The sequence below is a fragment of the Anser brachyrhynchus genome, assembly GCF_964034855.1.
Source record: "Anser brachyrhynchus genome assembly, chromosome: 8".
NCBI classification, from domain to species: Eukaryota; Metazoa; Chordata; class Aves; order Anseriformes; family Anatidae; genus Anser; species Anser brachyrhynchus.
Genome location: NC_137702.1, coordinates 31,797,984 through 31,823,282, shown reverse-complemented (window position 1 = coordinate 31,823,282; position 25,299 = coordinate 31,797,984). Strand labels below are relative to the sequence as shown.

The 25,299-nt window shown below is 36.7% G+C and overlaps 2 protein-coding genes across 10 annotated transcripts in view; one reads left to right on the top strand and one right to left on the bottom strand.

Moving 5' to 3' along the window:
* Positions 1 to 4,182: 4,182 nt before the first annotated feature.
* Positions 4,183 to 12,383, bottom strand: TMED5 (transmembrane p24 trafficking protein 5). Its single transcript, XM_080602961.1, has 4 exons — positions 12,096 to 12,383; positions 10,153 to 10,250; positions 9,293 to 9,476; positions 4,183 to 7,134 (listed from the first exon to the last, which is right to left on the bottom strand). The coding sequence occupies exons 1-4, from the start codon at positions 12,264 to 12,266 to the stop codon at positions 6,916 to 6,918; spliced, it is 672 nt and encodes a 223-aa protein (XP_080459087.1). The 5' UTR covers positions 12,267 to 12,383; the 3' UTR covers positions 4,183 to 6,915.
* Positions 12,384 to 12,479: 96 nt separating this feature from the next.
* Positions 12,480 to 25,299, top strand: part of CCDC18 (coiled-coil domain containing 18) — a 30,071-nt gene continuing 17,251 nt past the window's right edge. For 8 of the 9 annotated variants that reach the window (XR_013954420.1, XR_013954421.1, XM_080602839.1 and 5 more), the window contains exons 1-14: positions 12,480 to 12,612; positions 13,104 to 13,246; positions 13,424 to 13,574; positions 13,815 to 13,982; positions 15,052 to 15,161; positions 16,067 to 16,195; positions 17,283 to 17,379; positions 18,168 to 18,289; positions 19,841 to 20,150; positions 21,488 to 21,588; positions 21,695 to 21,852; positions 22,512 to 22,732; positions 23,500 to 23,610; positions 24,475 to 24,606. Coding sequence is in view for 7 of the 9 variants with exons in the window: in XM_080602839.1 (XP_080458965.1) it covers positions 13,119 to 13,246; positions 13,424 to 13,574; positions 13,815 to 13,982; positions 15,052 to 15,161; positions 16,067 to 16,195; positions 17,283 to 17,379; positions 18,168 to 18,289; positions 19,841 to 20,150; positions 21,488 to 21,588; positions 21,695 to 21,852; positions 22,512 to 22,732; positions 23,500 to 23,610; positions 24,475 to 24,606 (1,938 nt within the window). In the remaining 2 variants the exon portion in view is untranslated. Of the gene's footprint in view, positions 12,613 to 12,635; positions 12,868 to 13,103; positions 13,247 to 13,423; positions 13,575 to 13,814; positions 13,983 to 15,051; positions 15,162 to 16,066; positions 16,196 to 17,282; positions 17,380 to 18,167; positions 18,290 to 19,840; positions 20,151 to 21,487; positions 21,589 to 21,694; positions 21,853 to 22,511; positions 22,733 to 23,499; positions 23,611 to 24,474; positions 24,607 to 25,299 lie in introns of those variants that run through there. The other variant, XM_080602834.1, reaches the window with a different exon arrangement.

Genomic DNA, 25,299 nt, shown 5'->3' with positions numbered 1-25,299 from the left:
GCAGGTAACATTTTTCAGGCTTCAAACTGTCACTTTTCAGTTCAGTGTGGAACTGATGCCTAAACACCAGGAGTGTGGAGGTGTCAGGTCTGTTGAGATCCTATTTTAGTCAGAAAAAAAAATAAAAATTGAATTGTCAACCGTAAGTTCATTGGAAAGTTGATTTTTTTAAATAAATTGAATCATTTGTAGATGAGATATAAAGAAGAGAGAGTCTTTTGAAGTCCCTAAAGAAAGTTCAAAGGGGAATGACCATTTTCTGAAAAAGACAGTACTAGGGCAATTAGAAAAGCAAAACATGAGTAGAAAAAGAAGCTGTGCACAGTGTGAGAATGATCTTGGAATTCAGTGCTTTTGCTATTCTTTCACTTCCATCCTTCAGCAGCTATGAAACGGGGTTTTGTACTGTGGTATTTTACTCAAACTCTTATGGTTTATCTCTGTTTTAGCAATGTCCAGTGCATTCTTCATACTCTGTTTTTAACTCTTGTTACTCATTTTTCATTTCTAGTATTCATTTCGGATCACTCCTGTCATACATTGAAAACCACCACCTTTTGTCTGTGATAGCGTAGTAGTTTGGTAACTCACAAATGCAGAACAGAAAAGAATATTAGATGCTAATGTTCCTCTCAGCTAGTTCATCTCTGCTACTTTTTGTCATGTTCCTTCATTGAGAGCCATATACCATCAGATCAAGTTGGCTTTTATTCATACGAAAGTATTTTGCCTTGAAGATTTTAGTCTCTCAAATACAGCTGTAGCTCATACAGTTTTTACATATCTTTGTCCTACTCTATTCACTGATATGAATTCACCAGTGAGGATTTTTCAATTGTTTTAACTTATTTCCAGCTTCTTTGTTTGACAATATTCTGTTCTTTCAATTTTTAGCCAATTTTGTGTTTGGCATTGATTGACTATTATGTGGATTTGGTTTCCTTGTCTTCTCTTGAAATACTTAATGTCCAGTGCAGTAGCATTAACTTGCAATCTGGAAATCTGCAGGATTACTCGAATAAGCTCATTTATATTTTATGTATTTCTGCAAAACCTGCTTGACAGCAAGAAGCTAATTAATGTTTTTATCTTGCTGTAAATAGTCTGCTCTTTTGTAAACACCATTTTGAAGTACTTCATTTGTGCTCTGTCATGTCCTAATGAATACTCAAAACTGTTGCTATTATTGCATTCATTCACCACCCAACTTGGCAGTGATAGCTTTCTACATATACTTTTTCCTCATTCATGAACGTTACTGAGAATGTCATAAGCCGCCTGTTTTGTGTTCTCACCTGCTTGCTGTAGCTTGGTATTCATAATCTGACAAATTGGTTGCATGAAATTCTAGAGGTTATACACAATGGTTGGAAATTCAGGGAAAAGTAAGTAATGAATAAACTGTTGCAAATGTTTTCAGGTTTTAGGATGCCTGAATATATTTGTAGTGATAGCAGGAGGAAAAAAGGAGCCAGAAAAGGAGGGGGAAATAAAAGGTAGAACTAAGAACTGATCAAGTAACAGTTTCTGAGTTAGGGAAATGGATGCTTTTTCTACAAAAACACACTTGGAATTGTCCTTGCTGACGAACTGACTTAGGGAGGATAGCTGGCTTCTTGCAGAAAAGTGTACATGTATACATATGTGTACAAATATACACATCCTGGAAGGGCAATGAGAAACAACTTGAATTGTATTTAATTGAGAAATTATTATTTCTAAGAAAGTTTTTAAGTGGGCTGTGAAATCCTTATTAAAAAGACAGCCGTTGAAGGACTATATATATATATATGTATTAAAAAAAAAGCAGGTCCTTGCCTTCTCTCCTCCCATGCTTTTTCTTCTCTGCTTGTGATAATGAGCCCAGGTATTATATGTGCTCACATGCCCTGCAGTCACTGAGAGGTAAGTACGCCAATGGCACCTGAGCCTACTTCCTTCTTCCCGGTGTTGTGGTGTCATCTTGTGGAAGAGAAGTCTAAAATAATGCTTTCAGAGACAGCATAAATGAATAATGGATGAAGCATCCTCAGGGCTTGGAGGGTGTCAGGGTGTCTACTGTCTCTTCAGAAAATGTAATTAAGAGTCTTCTCATTAATTGGGACTAGGATTGATAGAACTGTGAGTGAACAGTCATGGGTATCTTTTACTTGGAGTTTCACCACTCCCTAGAATCCTCAAGCATAACAAAAATGACCTTGACTCAACATTAAGTATTTTCTAATGCTTTAACATTTAGTTTGAAATAAAGATACAGACTATAGATAATGCACTTTTATAGCTTTTCTCTTGGCAACTCTCTCTTCCTTACACACCTGTATTCCAATTTGGCAGGTAGCAGGTGGACAGTGAAGAACGGTATCTTGTTTCCAGAAATGGAAGAAAGGGACTTGTGAGCTGCTTGGGTTTCCAAGTCTTACTAGCTATCCTCAACTGTAGCAATTGATAGCATGAGAGAAGATGATGTAATTCAAATGCTTCTGATGAAGCTTCAGCAGTATAGGTATGTTTACTATTAACATTTACTATACATTTTCACCTGTGTTAAAATAGTTGCCTTAAGTAAATTGTTGGTTTTGAAAACAAAACCATTCCCTAAGGCAAGGCCTACAGCTTTTGATCTGCTGTGCAATAATTTATGAATGTGGTGCTTATTCACTTCTGTACTAACATTCCTCCTATATGAGCAGTGAGTTTTTGTGATAGAGTACTGTTGCGGAGGAAGCGAGTTAGACTTTTATATTTCCTTGACATGCCTTGGTCACTTTGCATTAGTAATACTAATACTTAAAATTGGCTTGCCTCCCTTTAAACGCCTTCTACCAGAAGGTTGCCGCAATTTTACTGCCTTGTGAATTCTCCAAACTTGGTTCATTATTTGAAGTAAATCATGCCACCGAGACTTAAGTACTTACAAATGTAAGGTTTTACTTTTAACTGGAAGTCTGATTTTAACCAAGACTATTTTTGTCATTTTTTTTTTCATTTATGACAGTAATCATTCTAATTATCACTGTTAATAAAAAGAAAACCGACAACAGCAAAAAACAACCACACACACAATTAAAATGACTTCTATCATAGTAATTAAATGAATGGTACATTCTTCATCTTTCTCAAATATGTTGTTGCACAAGATTTTCTTACCTATGGTAGTTGCTAATAGATGTTAATAGAAGCTGAAGCTCTTTGTGAATTCACAGTACTAATTCTAAGTACATGTGATTATTTTCAGTTTAGAGTGGCCTTGAGTAATGAACTAGTTTATTCTATTGTAAATTATAACAGTACATTTTGAATTCTATCTGTTAGGTCTTGGTGAAATTTTAAAATATACATAGCCTTAAATTTTAAGGAATTACTTCAGCAGATGGAGAAAAGCTTCTCTTGTGGAAGAAACAAATAATGCTAAGGCAGGCCTTCCACACCAGAGGGTGAATGGTATGTTGCTTATTTTGGAAGACAGAGAATGCCTTGTTAAATGCAGATTTCTAGCTGGGAATGTCACAATATTTCTGCATTCTTTCATAGCCAGGATGAGGGAAGAATAACAAAAGTTCAGTGGTTATTTCTTTTGGCATGAATTCATTGTCTACAATGCAATCAGGACCTGGACGAATAAATATAATACTGCAATTCAGTTACTGCAATAACTGAATGTTGCCTTGTACTTTGCAGAAGCACTGTACCAAGGAGTAACTCTAATTACTGTTAAACATTTTATTTATTACTGCTCTCAGTAGTATTACTGACCTCTACTATAGTTTTGCACAAGACAGTCCCTGCTGTTCTTCCCAGAATTGTTCCTAACCCCATTGCCTGCATGAAGGCTACTCAGTTCTGGGTTGGTGTAGTGAACTGCACGTGCAACAAGGGATATTTTTAAATTTGGACTCTGACATGCATTTGATAACTTCAAAACTAAGTATGTTTTTCTGTTGCAAAGATTAGAAGTTAGTGCCAAATTCTGATCTGACACTGATGTAAATCTTAATCTATTTGCATTGATAAAATTGATTTTGGATTAGAGTGAATTAGAACAGTATTTGACCAATGCACAAGGAAGAAATGTGAAAGCTGCATTACTTAAAAGCAAGGTTCTTCTTAGCTTAGCATGCTTGATCTTTTTGCAGAAAGCATCCTTCCTTCATTATAAAATGAAGAACACAGGTTTAAACTTCATTTATTGAAATAAACTTCATTTATTGAAAATCTCAGGGTATTGCATAATTTTATTCAATGTTTTCAAGTCTTAAAACTTAATTCTGAATAAAAAGTCCATTAAGAAAAAAATTGTAGATTGACGTTGTCCTTTGTAAATTTTATACAATCAAAAGCAATCTAGTCTTCAAAATCCAAATGAGATTTTATTTAATGGCAAATTTAAATGCCAAATCCTTCACCTATGATAAGCATTCCAGCTGCCACTATCAAAGCACAGTGACAGTTTTTCCCTGTTTAGTTTTCTACAGTAAGCCTTGAATGGGGAGAAAATATAGCAAGAGCTCTTAATCACAAAACAATTTTTCAGATAACCTCTGACAATTGTTGCATTATTTTCCTTCTACCAGAGACTGTTGTGTCTCTGACTGTCTGTGAGAAACTGCTGCAGTTCAGTTTTGTCTTACCAGAGAAGTCTCCTTTCATGAGCAGCTTAAGCGAATACACTAGACAAAAAAGATGAGCGGTTGTTTTGCTAGTGAACGTATAACCTTTGTCAGAGAAGCACAGCAGAATTGTTAGCAAACCTAATTCCTTGAGGTGTCCTTGAAAAAGGTGGCAGAGTTTATCTCTTGGAAGTCTAAGCTGACAGCTAGAATCCAGTAGCTTTGGTGTAAGAGGTAGATGTCTTGGTCACAGCTTCAGAACTGTACCAGCATTTTGCAGATGTTTTGTAGCATCACATTTTGAGTGATGCAAGCAAAGAGAGATCTTCTAGAAAAAGGGACGGAGACCTAAGAATCTTGATTTGCTTGCCCTGAAGGGACCAGATCAAAAATTTGGAAGCTGATTCCAGTGAGCTTCAGCTTATGTCCGGATGTAGCTACACAGTATATTGATATTGGGAGATGTATGGGAGAAATAACATGAAAATATTATTTGCCATTCCAGCAGAAAGAATCAATGTTTCCTAGACTATGTTCTGATCACAGGAGTAAGCTTTCTCATTCAGGACATCGTGGAAAAAAGACATGCAGAACCTGAAGATAAACAATCTTATCTCAGCCACAGATTTGCAGAAGGAAGAAGTAGCTCAGCATACTTTGCAGTCCTCTATAACAGGTTTTGTAAGGAATAATACTTCTGCTTATAAAAACTATTTAGAAATACTATGGCTAGGTCCCACTGTCCGAAGTTGAAGCACTGTTGCTATGTACTGTAGCCCTTGCTAGTAACTAAGACTGTATCGGTGTTTCTTTATTCATATAGTGACCCTGTCTTATTTCCATATAATAACTTTATTCACAGAAAGTCTCCAAGTTGCAATTTTGCTTTTCACACATATGCTGTCATTCAGACACTTCTGTGATGAAATAGTTTAACACATTCATACAGGAAATTACTGTGACTTGTCACATTGTAAAATAGACTAAGTTTGAATTATTAAAAAAATAACTCACACACCAGGGGTTTTAAGCAAACGTTCTTCATAATCTTACTATGCTGCTAAAAGCCATTTCATCTGGAAATTACACATTAGTGATTTGAGGATGGCTTTGCTTTAGTTGAGGCATATGGCACGTTCCTTTGATCCTAAAATCTGAAGCTCACTTAATTCATGCCTTTTCATATAAATAGCTAGGTATACAAATGCTGCTTATGTGATCTGAGTGTACTCACCCACCTAAAAGACTGGTTAGGGTGAGCAAAAGGGGAAAGTTTAGTTGAAGAGCTTTGGTTTTTGATGCCTGTAAGTCACTTAACTGCTGCATTAGTCATACCCATGTAGTAGACAAAAACTAATAAAAGAAATAGGTAAATAAAAGTGATTTCGAGACTACAAAAATAACTTTAAGGTAATGTTTTCACATACTAGGATACACCCCCCCCTTACAAAAGGGAAAGAATAACATGAGAAAGAACTTCTTGAGAAGCTACCTACTACATGAGGTTAATATTGCATAGCCTTCACAAACCATTCTTCTGTGTGTGTGCTTTGATCTGTATACCCTATAGTCAGTTGTTTCTTGAATCTTATGTAACAGCCAAAAAGAAAAATAGGGTTGTACAGCTATCAGAAACAAGATTTATGAACAGGAATGGCATCTATTTTCTCCAGTTCTGTTCAACATCACCCCAATTTCACAGACAGTGCTTTTTTTTCTTTTAAAGTGCTGATGTTAGTCACCTATATATTAAATAAAAAAATTCTTTGTTCTCACAATGTTAGCCCAGTGTTTCTCCATGACGCTGTACACTACAAGCTAAGGACTTCTTAAGACATGTAATTTTGAAAATAAATGACAGCAACACCAGACTAATCCTGTGGGTCCCAATCCCATAAATGCTTAGGCACATATGTAAATTCACTCACTGTTCACCAGCAAATAAACCCATTGCTAGAGTTACTATTTTAAGTTCTGTGAATTTGAAAAGAAAACCAAACAGTATTAACATTACTTTGCATATGCAACAAGCATTCTGCTGCACTGCTTGCTCATAAGCTGGTCATTAATGATCGTTAACAAATGCTACAAGCATAAAGAATGTTTGTTAATAGTAGTTGCAAAAAATGGAAGAGCAGGGGGCAAGGCATTCTGTTCATGATAAAAAACAAAACCCCAAAACATAAGAATTGAAAACCTGATGTGTCTATTACAAGTTTAAAGGAATCTGAAAAATATTTTCTTTCCTGTAGCAGTTTTTGCCCTCCTTCCCCTGCCACCTGTTACACTGTTATAGCCATACTGAATATTAAGTTCTACTTTTTCTCTTATCTTCGAAGAGATTTTTCAGCATGTAAACTTGAACAGCTGATACCACCACCATTACTCCCAAGTTGACCATGGACCAGAAATTCACTCTGTCAAAGTTACTTTCTTGTATATTTCGGTCGCGAGCTTCAAATGCTCTGAGCAGGGTCTGAATCTGGACGCTTTTGCTTAATCTGGCTTTGACACTGTTGATGGATTCCTAGTAAGTAACAAAAGAATATATTTAGAAGAAAAAACAACACTTAATAGCTTGCAACAAATACTGAAACTGTATTACTACTTTTAATTTCTTGCCAAGTAGACAGTTAACTTCAGTTTAAAATGTGTACCTGTTCGCAGGTTTTTCATGAATTTATCTAGCCTGTCATATGTCACTAAAAAGGCTTAATTAAAGTAGCATTAAGGTTATACAGCAATATCATAGAATCATCATAGAACAGTGATTGTCTTTCCTTTTCACAGGAGGATAGGGATGTGGGAGGGAAATCAAACCTAAAATCATTTTTTAATATTCAGTTGTATCTTAGGGAAATGTGATTCCAGGTACTCAGAAAAGTAAAAAGCAGTTACCTCTAACGGATTAGTCTTAAAACAAGTGATGTACTAGAAGACAAATGTAGGTTTTTCTGCTGGATAATCAAGTTAAGGTACTTTTTAATGCAACCTACTATCAAGATTATAGCTGTAGGAGAAGAAAAAAAAGTATAGTAATGTTATATTCCCATATTCTGTTTTATGCTTTCACAGTAGTGGCCATATGCTTTCACAGTAGCACTCAGTATTTATTAAAGTCCTCATTGAACTTGCAAATAACGCCATAACTTGACTAAGGGAACAATGACATCAAACACTAATATTAACATTACAAAAATTATAAGATCTGTAAAGCCCTCAAATAAAGACAAGCCCTGCCTTTTTTCCTTTTGGAAGAGATATTTGTATCTACATAAGTAACTCAAATTCACCTATTTTTTTGTGATTATTGCAAGAGGGTTTTTCTTCACAATTTCCCCTATAGTAATTATTTTCTGTAATTGGCTTGACTACTGGTTTAAAGAAGATCTGGCTGGCTTCTCAGATTCAGTGTTTGACTGACCCTAGTTAAAAATATACCATACACATGTAAAAGATCTGTCATCTTTAACATTTTGTTCAAATGTTTAAAAATCTGCATTTTGCTTGTTGCAAGGAATAGAGTACCTTTTTTTTTTTTTTTTTACAAGAGTCTTCAGTCTTTGTGGATGCTATTTTTTGTCTTAAGTAGATACATAGATCTGATGTAAATAGTTAACAGCAAACAAATTTTTTCTGCATCGTAACAATTCTGCATCGTAACAAACACTAGCAGTGTTCCAGGAGCACCAAACAATGTTCTGCTTCTAGAGAAATCTAAAAGTAATCATTTAGTGATGAAAAGAAATAAAAGCTTTGAGTGGGCAGCTGTTTTCACCCTAGAGCAAACAGGACCAGCGTACAGCTTAAGCAAGTGTTACCGTTCATAGTAACTGAAAATCCTAACGGTGGCTGTTGTGACTGTAGACTGGATCCAGATTGACTTAAGCATGCTTTAAATAAGAAAAAAATAGAAGCAAAGCAGCTATGACAGCAGGTCTCACATTTTCTTGGGGTCTCTGTGAAGTGTTGCCTGCAGTTGCTTGGGGCCTCGGGACATAATGTGCAGTATCTCTGCCACACCAGTAACATATAGCATCTACTTCTCTCCATGTACTTCAGCAGTAGCACCATGCTCAGCAGCCCTAACGATGGTTCACTATTGCTCTTCCAGATGTCATCAGAACACCAGCAGGGGTGAACCTGCAGCACAGTATAGGTTACTTCCTGGTCTGTTTATTAGGTGGGAAGTTGGAAATAAAATTGGGAAGACAAAATATAAAAACAAGAAGAGAAGAATTAACCCATGTGCTGGCTGAGCCACTTCTACAGAGATGGGAACAAGAGGCTTAAGCAGTATTTCTCAAACATATGATAAAAATCTAAGCAGATTCTAACTACATCATTGGGATTAAGTAATATTTTAATGGTATAAACATTCATTTAATTGCTACAAGGGAAAAGTGTCCCATTTTAGCAATAGGAAGAAAGGAAGCTGAATGGGAAAAGGAATTACTTTGATGGCTACACAGTTTCTTCTTGCTGATTAAGGGTCTATTCCAAAAATATTCTCAAGTTTCTGTGGGGAAGCATGAGATTGATGGTGCTAGGCTTCATGTATCAGTAGAAAAAAAATATGGGACTGGAAGAGTTTCCAGGATGACATGACAGACCAAGACTGAATGGCAGTAAATCTTTTTTCCAAGTAGTCTTACATTCAGAAGTATTAAGTATCAAATACTAACCAGAATGTCTTCCAGTTTCATATCTAGAAGATCTGTGCCTGTAACATACTTCTTCCAGTCCTCTTGATCTTGACCTTCTTCTCCCATATTATCCAGGATCAGTTCAAAGAAAATCACCTTTTCAGAAATGGTACTGAATGTGTTGTCAAAGCAGAACATATAATCCCCATCTTCTGTTTCCACCCTGTGTATATAAGCATGTCATTAAATTAGCTACACCTTCCGTGATGGTTCTCAAAGAGCAAGTTCTGTAAGTGAGCTTTTTCTCTTTAAGAAAGACAAACATACACTTAGGAAAAACTGAATAAGTTTTTTATATAAAATTAAGAATACATTACAGATTGGTTAGTCATAGCAAAACCACTCCACTGACTAAAGGCTTAAAATCACGAAGATAACAACTTAATTTAATTTTATTTGAATTTTGAATCACTGTTAACAATAAAGAAGAAGCTATATTATGAGTGGAATTCTTATACTCCACAGTAAAATACCAGTGATTAATACATATCTTGATAAAAGGACTGGAAAAAGAGGGTACTTTTGAGTTATACTGTTTATATGCCTAAAAAGATCTTTTACTATTATATGTGGAGACTTTTTTCAACTCCACACTAATTATTTTTGTTCACTGACCATTAACTGTTACCGTTAAAATAAAAGTATACTTAACTTCATGGCAAGATCCATATAAAAAGAGATGTTTATAAACATATAACTGGTATTCTCAAACTGTCCTAATAAAAAGTCTTCTATAATACAAAAAAATAATAAAAAAGTACTCAGCCTTCATTTTAGATGTATTTGCTAAAGAAATCAGAAAAATGCTTTATGTAACACTTGAAAGATTTTAAACTTACGTATGAACTCCATCTGATTTTCTTTCATCAAAAACTAAAGTTTCACCTTTTGGGGAGAGTAGATGAAAATCAACATCTAATCCTGCTCCATCTAGAACCTGTGAAACAAACAAACAAAAATCCTCCAACCAGTGCAATTCGTGGTTACATTGATGAAGGTAATGCTTTTAGGTAGGGGAACAGAGAAAGATCTGAAATCTGAACCTGTCTGTATGAGTTCATACCAAGTTAATTTGAAACAAATTAGAAACTGGTTCAACCCAAGAGCATTTTAACCATTTCAAATCTTAAACTAAATATGATCTAATTATGCAAGACTGGGCTTATATTGAACATTTCCATAATGTTTTTAAAAACGCATACAATTTCATCAAGGAACAGGGTTAGGCAGCCTTGCAGTACCAGCAGACAGCTAAACCTGGCATTTCTATGACGCATCATTGATGAACAAATACCAGTATTCGTCCTGTGGTTGCAAAGAAATTTCACAACAAAGGTTACATGTATACCCGTATATATTTGTGTAAGAACATAATCTATGCAGCATCATCCCTAAGATCTCCTTGTTGGGTGAACTGACAGCATAGAAGACAGGACTGGACTTGTTACACCAATTAAAGATGTGCCACAGAACTTCTCACCTTTTAATGCAGATTTAAGGTCTAACCTCTCCCAGGGCATTCTCATTTCCCCAAAGCAGAAGGGATGGAAGGCATTTTGTTTCTAGACTCATAGTAAATGTATACAGTATTACAAAGCTGTGCTGCTTTAACTATGACACAGCTACAGTTGGGTCACCACATCTGTTGTGTTGGAGACTTCTCTGTAGGGAGGTAGTGACTGCGTGGGGGGCTGCGGGTGCAGAGTGGCATCATTTTTATGACATTACTTAGCTCCATGTTTGCTTTCCAGTGAGCTATTTGAGCACAGCAGTCCTGCTGAAATTGAGGGCAAAGTTTACACCAACTGGAAGCAATGCTGGAGACTTACCAAAAAAAGAAAAGGCTGGGAAAATGAATCACTAACATTTGATAGAAAGAAAACCATACATAGTGATACACCTTTAGGGCTATAATACAACCTAAACATACAGGAAGAAAGCTTCCTATCAGCATAGCATTTACTGCATTATGTCACCGGAGGACAACCTGCCTCTCCACCTTAAACACCCTAGGCTTTGGCCATTAGAAATTCAGGATAGTATTTCAAGTAACATGGAGTGCGTTTTCCATGTTCAAGTAGAAAGATGAATCACTACTTTTAATAGTAGCACAAGAAATTTATGCTTGAGGAGAAATAAGTCTCCTGTTAAATACATTTGTTTTCTCTTTAAGAAAAAATAAAGGTCTGCTATGATTATTTTGCACTGACGTTTTAAAGTAGGATTTTATTTTAAGCTTCAGTTTTGGTTAGAGAAGACTGCATGAAAAAAGCTTGAACACCTCAGTCTTTGATTCTGTTTCAGTTCTGCATGGAACAAAAATAATTAGAAAACAAGTGGGATTATCAGCTTTGTATTTTAATTGGGAAAGAGGAAAACAAGGAGCAGGGGGCAGATCCTGCCCCATTCTGAAAGCAGCACGTAGAGTAGCAGGAAGGGCAGCAGGGCCTCTCTGGGAGCCCAGTTAAATAAGGCTGCTTTTGGAAAACTTTCCTCACGGAGACAAAAGGTGTTTAGTACAAGCAGCGACAGGCAGGGAGGCGTTATGCGCACCCGCAGCAGCTCTGCTCACGGTGTCGGGCTGCCACTACACAAGGGCACAGAAGCCCAATTTCTACTTTTTTCCCCTCTGTTTTAGAGGGCGGCAACTTGGAGACCTGGTACAGCACAAGAACCTGTTACATCCCCAAAGAGAAGGGAGAGCAGCGGCCTCCCCCCGGCAGCGCCGTTGTCCCAGCAGCACGGCGACGCCGGCACCCCGCGCCGCCCCGCCGCCCCCGACCTGGTACTCGAGCTCCAGCGAGGCCTCCTTGCGCATGGGCTGGTAGAAGCACTCCCTGCGGCCGGCGGGGAGCGTGAAGGTGAAGTCGCTGTCCAGGGACGGGCTGAACTCGGCGGCGCCCAGCACGGCGCAGCCCGCCGCCAGCACCAGCAGCACCGCCCGCGGCGCCATGGCGGCCGCCGGGACCCCCGCCCACCCACAATGCACCGCGCCGCCGGGCGCTGCGCTGCCCGCTCTAGGGCAGCGGCGCTGACGCAGGCGCCGTGGGGGCTCCCGGCGGGGAGAGGCGGAGGCAGAGGAGCGCTTCGCGTGCGCCCTGTGGGGGAGGGGGGAGGGGGGAGGGGGGAAGAGGGAAGAGGGAAGAGGGAAGAGGGAAGAGGGAAGAGGGAAGAGGGAAGAGGGAGGCGGGGCCGGTGCTAACGGACCGCGCGGCTCGAAGCGGATCGGAGCGGCTGAGGGGAGCTCGCAGACGGACGGACAGACACACGTCTTCTGGGGGGTCTCCTGCCGCCCGCGGGTACGTTTTCCTTACTTCAGGAGCTGTGTGCAGCTCTTTATAGAAGAGATCAGAATTAATTTTCAAAAATCGTCGCGACCCGCGGCGAGCTGCAGTGGGCGGGGGGCACGGGCGTCTCCCAGCCGTTCGTCAGCGGCGGCGGGGCTGTGCCCGGGCTCCTTCTGTCACGCCTGTCTGTCACCGTGCTGCCCGCAGCAGCTCGTCCACAGGTTTCCTCAGTAGAAATTCACGAAGCTGCTCCTACTTCATGAGTAGGTACAGGACATTTTTTCTTTAATAGGGCCATAAGTTAAACATTGCGTTTGTACAGAGTGTTGTTTATCTAGTGCTAGTGAATGTAAGAAGAGGTGGTGTGTGAAATGTGTGTTTACATTTGGAAATATTTTTTTTCTTTTCCCTTTTAAGTTTTAAATTTTTAAATTATCTTTAAAACTATAAAATATATTTGCAAGTAGTATTCACATACATTTAACGGTGTTTTAACATCTTAGCCAAGTGTGGTACCAATGGAGTGTACTGTGTGGACTCGTTCTGAAAGTGCTGATGAAGAACTGGTTGCAAATGTACAGTCGTTACGAGATCAGCTGAGGAGAACTGAAAAAAGTCTACAAAGTCTAGGGGAAGAGCTTTCCAGGTATGAATGTGTTTGGGAATTAAGAGTGGCCTGTCACTTGTAGCGTAAATCTGTTTTACTGAGTGTAGCAGATTACTGCAAGTAGTTACTTTAGTGTTTTGCTCTTGAGTACTCTTTATGAGCAACTTGAAAATAATAAAGTGGGGTAACAACTTCTTACTCTCCCCCCGGCACTAGTACAAGTGAATATTCTGACAACTGCTTTGATGAAACTGCAGACCTCACCCTGGAGGACCTTGTTCAGCCTAACTGCAACTATCAGTGCTCTTCCAACTGCAAGAAGATTGCTGGTAGAACATCTCGCCAGGATTTTCAAAGAAAATCTGAAGTAAATATTGCACTTGATAAGTTTTTTTTACTGCTTTTGTTTGTTTTATGTTCTATGTTTATGAAATTTTCTTGCTCTTAGAACTTCCATACACTTTATCCTTGGGTAGCTGTATCACAGAGCACTCTTTAAACGTAATATGATATACATATATTTGTTCTGCAGAGATTCCAATGGTGTATATATTGCTGACATATGCACATGTATGTAGAGATAAAAATACATTTTTTTTATGTCTAGTCTGAATTGACACCTATAACTTATGATAAATCTGTGGAAGAAAATGAACGTCTTAGGGAGAAGATGAATGATCTTCATGAGCAAAATGCATCTGTGGCTTCTCAGAACCACTACCTAAAGAATAGAACTGAAGCAATGAACTTGGAATTGATGCAGTTAAAAACAAGAGTACGTATCTTTAAATGTATTTGCTTTCAAAAACAAACAAACAAAAACACTAGGGACCATGACTTCTGATGTGGTTTTTTTTGTTGTTGTTTTGTTTATTGTATTCAACTTTAATATTTAAAGTTTGTTTAAATCTTCTATACGTTTTTTTAATAGTCACAGTACTGTTTAGTACAGTTCAGCAATAATTTTGGAACAGAATAGTTTGGAATCTATTTCTCCATGAACAGAATATCTATTAATTTTATCTATTCATGTTCCAAAATTTAATCTTAAAACCAATAAGTCATAGAATACAAGTAAGTTGGAATGATAAATTGTTATACAAGGAGATAAATCAAGGGGGGGAAAAGCCTTTCCTGCTCTTCACTTTGTAAATCTTAGTTTGCTAATAAAGAGATAGAAGAATAAGTTATATAAGAGAATAGTTCAATGATGTATTTAGTACTGTATGTTTGTGTGACTGTATTTTTCTGAGCTATATTAATGTGAGTAATAACGCATAGTAGTCATTTGTCTAGGAAATGAAAAATAACATCTTGGGTTTGAATCGTATTGCTCTTTTGAAAAAGAGAAGATGAATTAGAAGGAATTATTGTAGTTAATCATTACTGATTTAATATACGCTTTGTATATATACTTTTTAGGGCAATTGTTATTCTTCGTTTATATGTAACACTGATAAAATATAGCTATGCTTAATTCTTTTTGTTTGACAGTTGCTATTTCCAAGGCAGTGCAAATAAGTAGATAAGCAAAATATTTGTCTGTCTGGCCTGGAAAGAACAAGTAGAGGAACATAAACCTTTGGGGAAAAAGACAGAGACAAGATCAACGTGTAAAGAAATCACTCTCTGCTAGACAGCATATCAAGCTGGAATGGTGCTAGGGAACTGGAAGGATATTAAAAGAGCAGAAAGTTGGAGATCAGTTTGTGTTATATGAACAAGCATCTTCTACCGCAAAGTGAAGAGCACTGTGTCATTCAGTAGGCAGATAGTTTGCAAGCGTCTCATCTAAAGGTATATACGCAAGCACTAATGAAGCCTTAAATATGTTTGTATTTCAGATTTTTTATCTTGAATCAACTTTAGGTACACGTTTAGTCAGCATTCCTAAGTTAGAAGAACGGATTGTAAATCTGGAAGCAGAAGTTTCAGCTCAAGATAAAATTCTAAGGTAATGCTCTTCGTAATGCTATTATGGTCTGCTTTCTAGTTGCATCTGTTTATTTAGGATTACATAATTACTGTTTCATTGTGGGTCATGTAATGTAGGGCTTGAAGCTTTCATTTTTAGAGCAATGTATCTAAGGAGGGAGGTGTTCTATTTTGTGCATACATCCTATATGGAGAATGCACATCAAGAAAGGGAAAAACATAGTAAAGGGAAAAGAAACCAGTTTACAATCTACACTGAACATGAATGCACTTATAACTGAATAGAGTGATTGTATGATACATGACTGTACAACTTCTATAATAAACAAGCATCCATATTTTCAAATGTGACTGTGTACCATGTAGCACAAAGGATTCTTTCTTTATGACTATATTAATCAACACAAATGACCAAATAAAGCTAATGTAATCAATGTCTAGAGGATGTCAGGAAGACACACCTGGTTGTCAGTTTATCTTAAAACCTCATGCTATATAATATTCATATAATGCCTCAAAAGTCCATTTTCACAAAAACTTTTTCACAAAACGAGTAAAAATAGTTACCTTACCTTAGTGTTGTTTACCATGTGTATGTGCTGGCCAGTCACGTATTTCTAGAAAAATAGCGATTTCTGTGTTCAGATGACATAACCCCAGTCATCTAGGTCGTTGGCAGCCGTGACACCTGATGCCTACTGATGTGTTTGAACATCACTCCAGACATAATGCTGGGGAGTTTTATGGTCCATCTGGAAGCTGTGGGTTGTTCCAAACCTAGTTTTGAGAGTTGCAATATGTTTGACTAGCTCTTGTCAAACAGCGTGTGCAGAAAAGTTTCCACTCCTTGCCTTCCTCATTTTTTTTAAAAGGTTTCTTTATGAAAAACTCCTGTTTTTAAATCACTCTTTGTTTGTTTGCCAGAGATGCAGAAGATAAACTAGAGCAAAGCCAGAAAACAATAATGGAAAGAGAAAGCATGTTGCACAGATATAAAAAGGACTATAAAAATCTGAAAATGGAGTTAATTGAACAAAGCAAGCAAGGAAAAAGGTGACTAAGTGATTTTAATAAACTAAATATAAAATAGTAATGCTTAAGTGTTTATTCCTTTTGGCAGATGTTTAATTTATGGAATCAAATTATTTCTATGCTTTAGCAATATTACTTTAAAAAAGAAAAGGGGAAATTGGCCTTTCTTTAAAGGCTGTTTTAAGTAAGCTTTTTTTGTCTTGAAGCTTGCTGGTAGTTGCAGGCTGATCCGTTACACTAAAATGTAATTTAGCTGTTTATCCAGTTTATCATATGTTTTTTTCTCTTCACAATAGATGTTCTTTAGTGTTGAAATTTGTCCAGGATGTATTTTTCCTGAATTATTTTTGTTTCTGTCTTGCAAGAATCTACATCATATGCTTTTTATGTTTCAAGTATATGATGTTGTGATGAATGGAACTAGTTAACAGTACTCAGTGCTGTGTTTTGGGGGCAGGTGTGGGGAAAGCAATAGAAATGCAACTTAGATCTGAGAGAATCATAAAATGGTTTGGGTTGGAAGGGACCTTAAAGATCACCCAGTTCCAACCCCCCTGCTATGGGCATGGACACCTTTCACTAGACCAGGCTGTTTTTTATGTTATCTTTAATTTTATTTATATGTATGGTACAGTTGAAAAGGGCACTATGAAAGCAGGAAAAATAGTGAAACAGTTGGCAGTGGGGGGTGCTTCTTTGAATGCTTGTTTACCTGATACCACCCAAGTCTGTTTCCTTCACTTATTGATGTCATCTCTCTAGTATCCCCAGAATAATTTATCCTTTGATCAGTTCCTATCAGACCTGGCAAGGGGACAGGAGGATTATTTAAATAGCAAGTGTTTTTTGAACAGCATCAAAAATGTTTATTTTTAGGTTCATAGTATTATTGGAATTTTATTTACCATGCAAAAATCACATTTAAAATGTATTCATGCCTTGTGACACTTTTTATCTAGGGGCTTGGGAATCTTGAAGGAGAAAGGAAATTACCTGAAGTTGTTAATTTGGTTGTTTCTTCTGTTTCCTATAACTGGAGGAAGGAGTTAACTAATCATTGAAATTCTCTCTTTTTTTTTTTTTTTTAAATTTGTATGTTGCTTTGCAGAACAGAACAGCAAAGAAATGAAGCTTTGTTGAATGCTGAGGAGCTGACAAGAGTTTTCAAAAAGTATAACGAGAAAATAATTGAAAAATTAGAAAAAGTGGGTTTCTTTTCTTTACTTTTTTTTGCTACTCTTAGTATTTTCCTTCTTTTAGTATGCTGGGCAGCAAACAGCTATGGGTTCACTGGTGGATCAGTTGTTTCTGTTGTTGGTGAGCAAGTCTTAAGAGAGGTGGGATGGGATAAGCAACTGTCGGTGGTGATAACGCCAGTTTATCCAGTTTTAAACTTTGTACAGTGTGGTTCTTATTCATCCCTGAAGTCCCTGAGGTATCCTAACAATGCTGCTATTTCTTGTGTCTTGCCTGCAGCTGGGAATCTTGTATTTTTAAAGGTTTACAATCCTTTTTAAAGAATTGTTTTGACTCCATCTTTATAATCTGTCCAATGAAATGCATGCTAGAGAACAACTGAGATAAAAAAATTCATATCCCACAGTTCTAATGGTCAAAATGTTTCCTGAATTTCAGAAGGAGAAATTATACAGGCTTCATACTGTTGTCTCGTATGGAGAATTTTGATTTGATTTGATTTCTTTCCTTTTGGAAGGAGATTGCCAACCTCAAATGTGCCCTAAAATATTAAAACAAAATGACATTACATTTTCCCAAATGATGGGGTGGGGGGAGGTGAGGGAATGTTTTCTGCTATTCTCGTTCTACTCACAACAGAATTATCTATATGCTTAACAAGGGGGGTGCATGGAGAGAACGAACAGCATAGTGTTTATAGTATTTTTCTTAAAATACAATAGCAAAAAAAACACCCCACCTCTCGACCTTCAAAACTAGATTATTGCTACACAGTAATGAAAACTTACTTTTTAAGGTTCAAGCAGAAAAAGAAGCCTTGGAAAAATATTTAATGAATTGTGAAAAAGAAAAAGAGAAGTTGAATGAAAATTGTATCAGCTACAGGAAGGATCTCGACATCCTAGAAGAGCAATTAAGGTAACACAGGCTTTTAAAAAATTCTGTACAGTTATTTTACTGTTACAGTTATTTGGGAAGAAATTTCATGTTCAACTGTCACCGGTAAACTGCTTCTCAATTTGTACAGTTCAAACCAGATCAGGACCAGCATCCGTGAATACTTAAGGTTTCTCTGTTGTATTGTTGATATTGATCCTAATACTAGACACATTAAAAAAAAATATTAGCATACACCTACAGATTTTTAAATGCTCTTCTGTAACAAATCCCACACGCTGCCACACATTCACAGTTACAAACAACACTTCTACAGCTTTCTGGGAGCATGGGTTGCCCTGCTCGCCCACAGTTTCTGTGGGAGGTGTGGGTGTTCTTTTTTTTTTTGTAGTATACCTGTTCTGCTGCCTACAGTCTGCTAATATACATGCTGGTGAAAAAGCACCCTAAGAGTTCACCTGCGCTGTGAGGTGTGAGTGCCTACTTGTTGCACACCATCTTGTCAGTCCCTAGCTAGAATGAAGGCTTTTCTCAGCATCCAATGGGGAGATTGCACTCAGGTCTGAAGGGAGGCTTTAATGCTGGCTGCAGCTTCTGTTGGTGTCCAGCCAGGTTTGACTGCTGTTTTTTTCCCACTCCAAGCTCCTTTCCCACTGTTACGAACTTTTGTGCTTCCTATACGTTTCTTTTCAAGCTGAATCCATCTTTGTTTCCAAATCTTTTGGTAATTCTCTAATTAGTTTAAATATAGTAAGTTGTTTTACTCTTTTTAGCATTATTAGGTTTAGACAAACACTTCCTCAGACAGTTTTGGGTGTCCCTTTCGCACACGCTATCCACACTCATTCCTGTCTTAACAATTGTTCTTTAGGCCACGTTGCCAATGGCGGATGGTGTGAGCACCCTCATGCCAGCTTGAGCCTGTTGAATAGCTTTCTGTTGCTGATGAGGACCTTTCCTCTAGACTGCCATTTTTTTCCTGTTAATTTGTGCTGATTTTGGCACTCATCAAGACCTTTGAGCTAATTCAGTTTGCTAAACCAACAGGTAACTTAAAAAAAGTAATTTATGATGGGCACTATCTCACTGTACATTTGGATATGAAGATAGAGAAGAAATAGTACTCCTTGTGTTTGCTTGTAACAGAGTACAAGATTAGCTCAGTCTTAGTATGTTACCTTCATCCTCTGTCTTAGATACAGTTATATAGTTATTTTATCCCGTTCTTAAATTTCCTTGGCTTCAGCACAGTTAAAGCTACCTTGATCTATTTCCTACCAATGACTCCCATGACATTGCTTGAAACTTTAAGTTGCTTGAGAAAGAGAGAGAGTTTATTCTCTACTTTAGTTTGCTGACAGCAGTTTGTATTGTGGTTCTTACGAAGAGTGAAAGCTTAATAAAACAGTGACAACTTTTTGTCCTTTGTGTGGTGCTCATTCTAGATCTTGAAAGGGAAGAAATTACTAAAGCAATATTTGTTGTGTTCTTCTGGTACTTTTAATAAAGAAAATCCTAATCTATATCTTTGTATTGAGCTATCCCTTTTGAACAGATGTACTTTTTTTTTAGGAAATTAAGGAAAGAGAATCATAACACAAAAGAGGAAATTAAGACTCTAGAAGCAAAGAACGCTGAAATGGTATCAGTGCTGAGTCAGTCTAATCAGAAGATTCTTGAGCTTGAAAGTGAACTCAGTGAAAAAGAAACAATACTTAAGGAGAAAAATGCTCTCATTAGTGAAAACACAAAGCTGAAAGCGCTTACTGCACAGCAACATAACCGCTTGAAATTATGCCATCAAGAAATTGAGGATTCAAGGGAAGAGGTCAATGTGCTAGAAACCATTATTTCCCAGTTATCTTTAAGTACATCTGAAGAGGTATAGTAACTGATGCATCATTCTAGTTTGTGTTTTGCGTCTTAAATAATTCTAACTGATGTTACATAGAAATTCTGTGAAGTTACTGAGAAATAATCTGAGTGTAATATTGTTTTCAAGATGCATGGAGAAATGTTATCTTTGTTTAAATATTTTACTTTTGTCTTCTGATTCAAGAACAATGAATAGATGCTTTGGAGTTGATTAATTGGCAAGCATGTAAAATTACATTTTCTTTCCCTCTGTCCTATGTATTTATTCTTCAGATGAAGGTGTATTCTCCAAAATACGATATCGTGTTATGTGATGCTGAGATTCTTCTCAGCTGAACAGTATGACATTTCCCAAATGGCAGACACATTGTGGCACACAGCCACAGTCTGAGATAACCTTGACAATGGAGAAATTAGAACAGGAGAGATGTTTTAGGAACTTATTTTTCTTGGAAAGAGAAGGGACACCTTCCCTGACTGCAAATGAACTTTTGTTTTACCACAATGAACTCTGGCTTGTGAGCCCAAATCTTGCACTGGTCAAGTTTATGACTAAACTGAATGTGTTTGGGAGTGTTGTTTAAAAAACAAAACAAAAAAAAGTTGCGAACTGACGGGGGTTGCTGTGGAGGAACTGCTTGGGAAGCTAGAAAGGACTAGAGAGAAACATGCAAGGTCAGGAGTACAGATTGCATCAGATCTCTTTATTTTTGAAATATAAATGTGAATAGCTGTAATGAAAACAAAATCAAAAGTATTCTTTCTGTATGGCCAAAGTGACTCCTGCCCAAGAGAATGTAGTAATTTTGTATAAAATGTGATGCTTTGGGCTGTTGTGACCATAGACATTTATTTGGATGATCCTCAAAAGTTGTTTCATGATCTTATTTGGAAAATGTATTTTCATTTTCTGGAAAAATGAGGGATTATTCTGGTAATTCAATGGAATATTCAGAAGCCCTCTAACCTGAGGGTGAAAAAATGGTATTAAATGCAATCGCTGAAATCTGAAAGGAAGTAAAATGTGGAAAGTTCAAAAAGTAGAATTTCTGATAGTATGTCCATGTATCTAATTTTTCATGGTAAAAACAGTTGTGGTTCTGTGCCTGTACAGAGATATATAAAGGAACGAGGGCCTTAATGCGTATAATTTCCTCCAACATGAGATGAACCTGCAGTGCTCTGCAAGCACTTAGGAGAATAATTTTAAAGATCAAGTTACCCAAACTTTTAATATCCTGGCACATCTTAAAATTATATACTAGTATCATATATGAATTAGTCATACTGTTAGGCAATAAAAAGTCAATTTCGCGTTGTTTTTGTTTTTCCTTTAACTTTTAGTTTAAATGGCACCACTTGAAACATCAGCTATCCTGTTCATCTGCAAAAGAGACTGCCTCTGAATCTTGTGAATCACGTAAACCTTTGATTGCAGACTTAAGGTATAACTTCCCAGTTATTGAATTATGACAAGAGGCAGATATTTAGGTGGTACTAGAACTAGCGTGTACAAATAATATTAAATAATTATCTCTTTCTTTATAATAGCATTGAACTAGCAATGAAGGAAGCAGAAATTCGAAAGCCTCACGCTGACTTAGCTGTCTGTAATATTGAACATCTTTTGGATGATAATGAAAGACAAGAAAAGAGCAGGTTATGTGGCCTGGAAACAGAGCCTGTCAAATTGATTAGAGATCAGGGAGGTAAGCTTGCAAAAAAGTTGCACAGTTTTGTTTGATTAATTCACAGAACAGAGGAAGTATTTGGGTTTTTTTTTGGTGGGGTTCAAATTAGTTTTAGTGTGTGTGTAGAATAAATCTTTTAGCTAACAGATGTGCTTGTGTTGAATGGGGAGCATTTGTCACTTAGGAGTTCTGGAAATTGTCACGTTCTGTAGGCCCAATATTCTTTTTATAGCTAGTTAAGTTACTTGTGCAGCAATATGCAAGCTACAAACTGTGTTGAAATGGAACCACTTTTTTTTTTTTTTTTGCAGGTTATGCTAGTTAGTACCTCCTTTTTTTTTTGATTCTTTTGTTTGCATCCTGTTGTTACAGAATTTCTGCAATGGCCTCTGCAATTACAGTTAGGATTGCTCCGTGAATTGACTTCAGAACACCCACATAATGACGTGTGTGGGGGGGTAGGGGGAAGGTGGTGTTCTTTTTTTATTTTTGTTTTCCTGTGAGTCGCAGCTAACAATAATTAAGTTACAGAGAAAAATTAAACAGTCTTGTCTGTGTTGGTTTAATATTCTGTCATTAAATTGTTTCTCCTCTTTGGACTGTATGATTACCTGTGTGAGTGCTGCTTTGTATGTTCTCTTATAAAAATAATCTCAAATCATTTTTTCTACTTTGAGAGAGGAAGAAGTGTCAACAGTTGGAACTTATCAGCAAACAATTTGAAAAGGAGAGGCAAAGATTCAAGAAAGAGATAGAAGAATTATGTATTAAACTGACAAAAATTGATGATGAGAATTCTTTTTTGAAGACCAGCATGGCTCAGAGCGCCAGTCAGTTTCAAATCATACAAGAAGAGCTATTGGAAAAGGCTTCAAAAACTAATAGTTTAGAGCAAGAAGTAAGTTACTAACAGCGCTGAAAAAACGTATCACACTTTGCTTAGTTCAGTCATCAGAGACAGTTAAGACAATCATTATGGAAAAACTGCAGTTGTCATCTTAATTTGAAAGTTTGGCATATTTAGAGAGAAATTGGAAATAAACTTTTGAGTAAGTGGGAAAACTTTAAGACAGAAGCCTCAATTTGTCTTTGTCAGAAATATGTAGTTTTAAAACTGATGTTCTTAGTGGGCTAGCTTGATTTATTATGTGGAAAATGTGCATGGTCTTGTTGCTTTGGAATGGCTGAATTAATGTGGAATATTAAGAAGGTAACTGTTCTTTCAACATCTAAGTATTTTTCCTCATTAAATTGCAATACAGTTGCCAGAGATTAACATCAGGAAAGAAATCAACCTTCAGCTAGCTCTTCTCTGAATAAATGTTAATATTTACACTCTGGTGCTAACGCATTAGTTCCAGCATGATTTGATTTTGTGATATTTCCTAATAATGACCATAAATATTATAAATTTGTGGTAACTAATTACAGTGTGTGGCACTAAATTATCACAGATAGGATGCATTAGAGGTAAATTGTCCTGAATTCTTCTCTGTGATGAATAAAGATTAATAGAGCTTACAAAAATAAATACATTATTCATAAAAATTATTAATGAATACAAGTAGCTACTACAGAATTGGCAATAAGAAAGCATATAATATACTTGAATAAACCAGAAATGGTAGTCTTCACCTCTGTTTTTTTTTCCATATTTAATTCCAGATAGTAAAGAAATCTTCTCAACTTTTGGCGCTTGAGAAACAATTGGAAGAAAAGGCTGTTACTTATTCTGCTGCTGCAGCAAGAAATACAGAGTTGGAACAGGAACTTATGGTAAGATGTTCATGGTGAGAAACAACGTCTGTGTAAAATGACGAAAATGAAGATCAAAGTTTAAATTAAAGTGTTATTATTCCATGTATTCAATGTGGATAGACTTCCAGGTCTGCTAGGCAATCTGCATGGTTTTTAGATGGCATAGTTTAAAAAGAAAAAAAAAACTTTAAATAAAACATGTTTTTTTCCTTGCTTTTGAGTATGGTTAGTTGTTAATGGACGTGATACTGTTTCCTTTTGATGATGTACATAATGAAAATCTAGCCCTGTTAAAATGAACTGCAGCACTACCATTTGTTTTGGTGAGATCATCATTTCATCCATACTATTAAAAAAAAAAAGCATTGAGCTTGTTCTCTAAATTTCTTTTTAATACCTGCTTAATAAAATTACTTGAATGTGGACCTGTGAATAAAAATGTCTTGTAGATGTTAACTTTTGAAGAAGGTGATCTAAAACTTGGAGAACTGTATCTTCGAGTTCTGGTATTGTTATATAAATATTTTTAGTTTTGGGGAGGGGTCAAAAGTTGCTAGCAAAGAAAAGAATTTGTGTTCCTTTTCAATGGAAACATGTATTTTAAGAGATTGCATCTGTCCATTTTTTTTTCTTATCAGATGTTCCTTCCTCCACTGGCTGGTAGTTGGTTGACCTTAGCAGGCACCCCATCTCTGTATAGTGGCTGCAGTGGTATGCTACACCTTTATTATAGGTGTGACATCCTTTCAGAGGAGACATACTTTGTATAACTTTAGCATTTTCTGTGGTGTTTGTAAAATCTGGGAACTTGATCATCGAATAACAACTAATATCAGAGCTAGCTATTTTTATTAAGTCCTTCTTGCTGTTGCCATTTTCCAGGGAAAAAATAGCCGCATTCGTGAGTTGGAAACAACTGTCAGTGGAGAACATGAGCAAATAACTTCTGCTTTTGAAAAAGCAAAATTGGTTCATCTTGAGCAGCACAGAGAGATGGAGAAACAGATAGAACTAGTAAGACCTTCTTTGTGTGCTAGTATGTATGCATGATAGATGTGATAACTTATTTCCTGTGTTAATTTCTTCATTTTTTTCAGTAGTTCTGAGAGACACAATTAAAAATGTATATTATCTTCTTCCTCCGTTCCCTGATTTTTAGTTAATTGTCTGTCTAATGCTACACAATCTCATGACTTCTGTCTGAGACACAAGTATCTTTTCTGCTCAATTGAACAGAAATGCAGGCTTAAGAATACTGTGGGTCTTTGCTCCAAACACCTAGTACAAAAAGAAAAAGTAGAATTGTAGCTTCTAAGAGTACTCTTGCTTGCTGAACCTCTGCCAACCTTATGAGCATCTGTATTCAGGAAGAACTGTCAGTGGGATTTTTCATTCTTTGTAGAGGAATTCAGTTGCTCCATGTCATTAGAAATTTAACCTTGGCTATTTCTATCTGTTAAAGAAACTTGTTACCTTTTAGTAAAGAATGTATGAGTGTCTCAGTGCTTTGGCTGACAACAGGCAATTATATTCTTATTCTCTTGTTTCTCCTATTGCTTTAAACTAACAAGGAATGGGGATTTCTTGTTATATTTAATATTGTGCAACACTGCTGATAGCAGAAATCTATTTACTTTTCATTCTTAGTGGTGGGTGAATAAAATTGAATTACATATTTAGATGTATAAGTTCTCTGAAAAAGCTTGT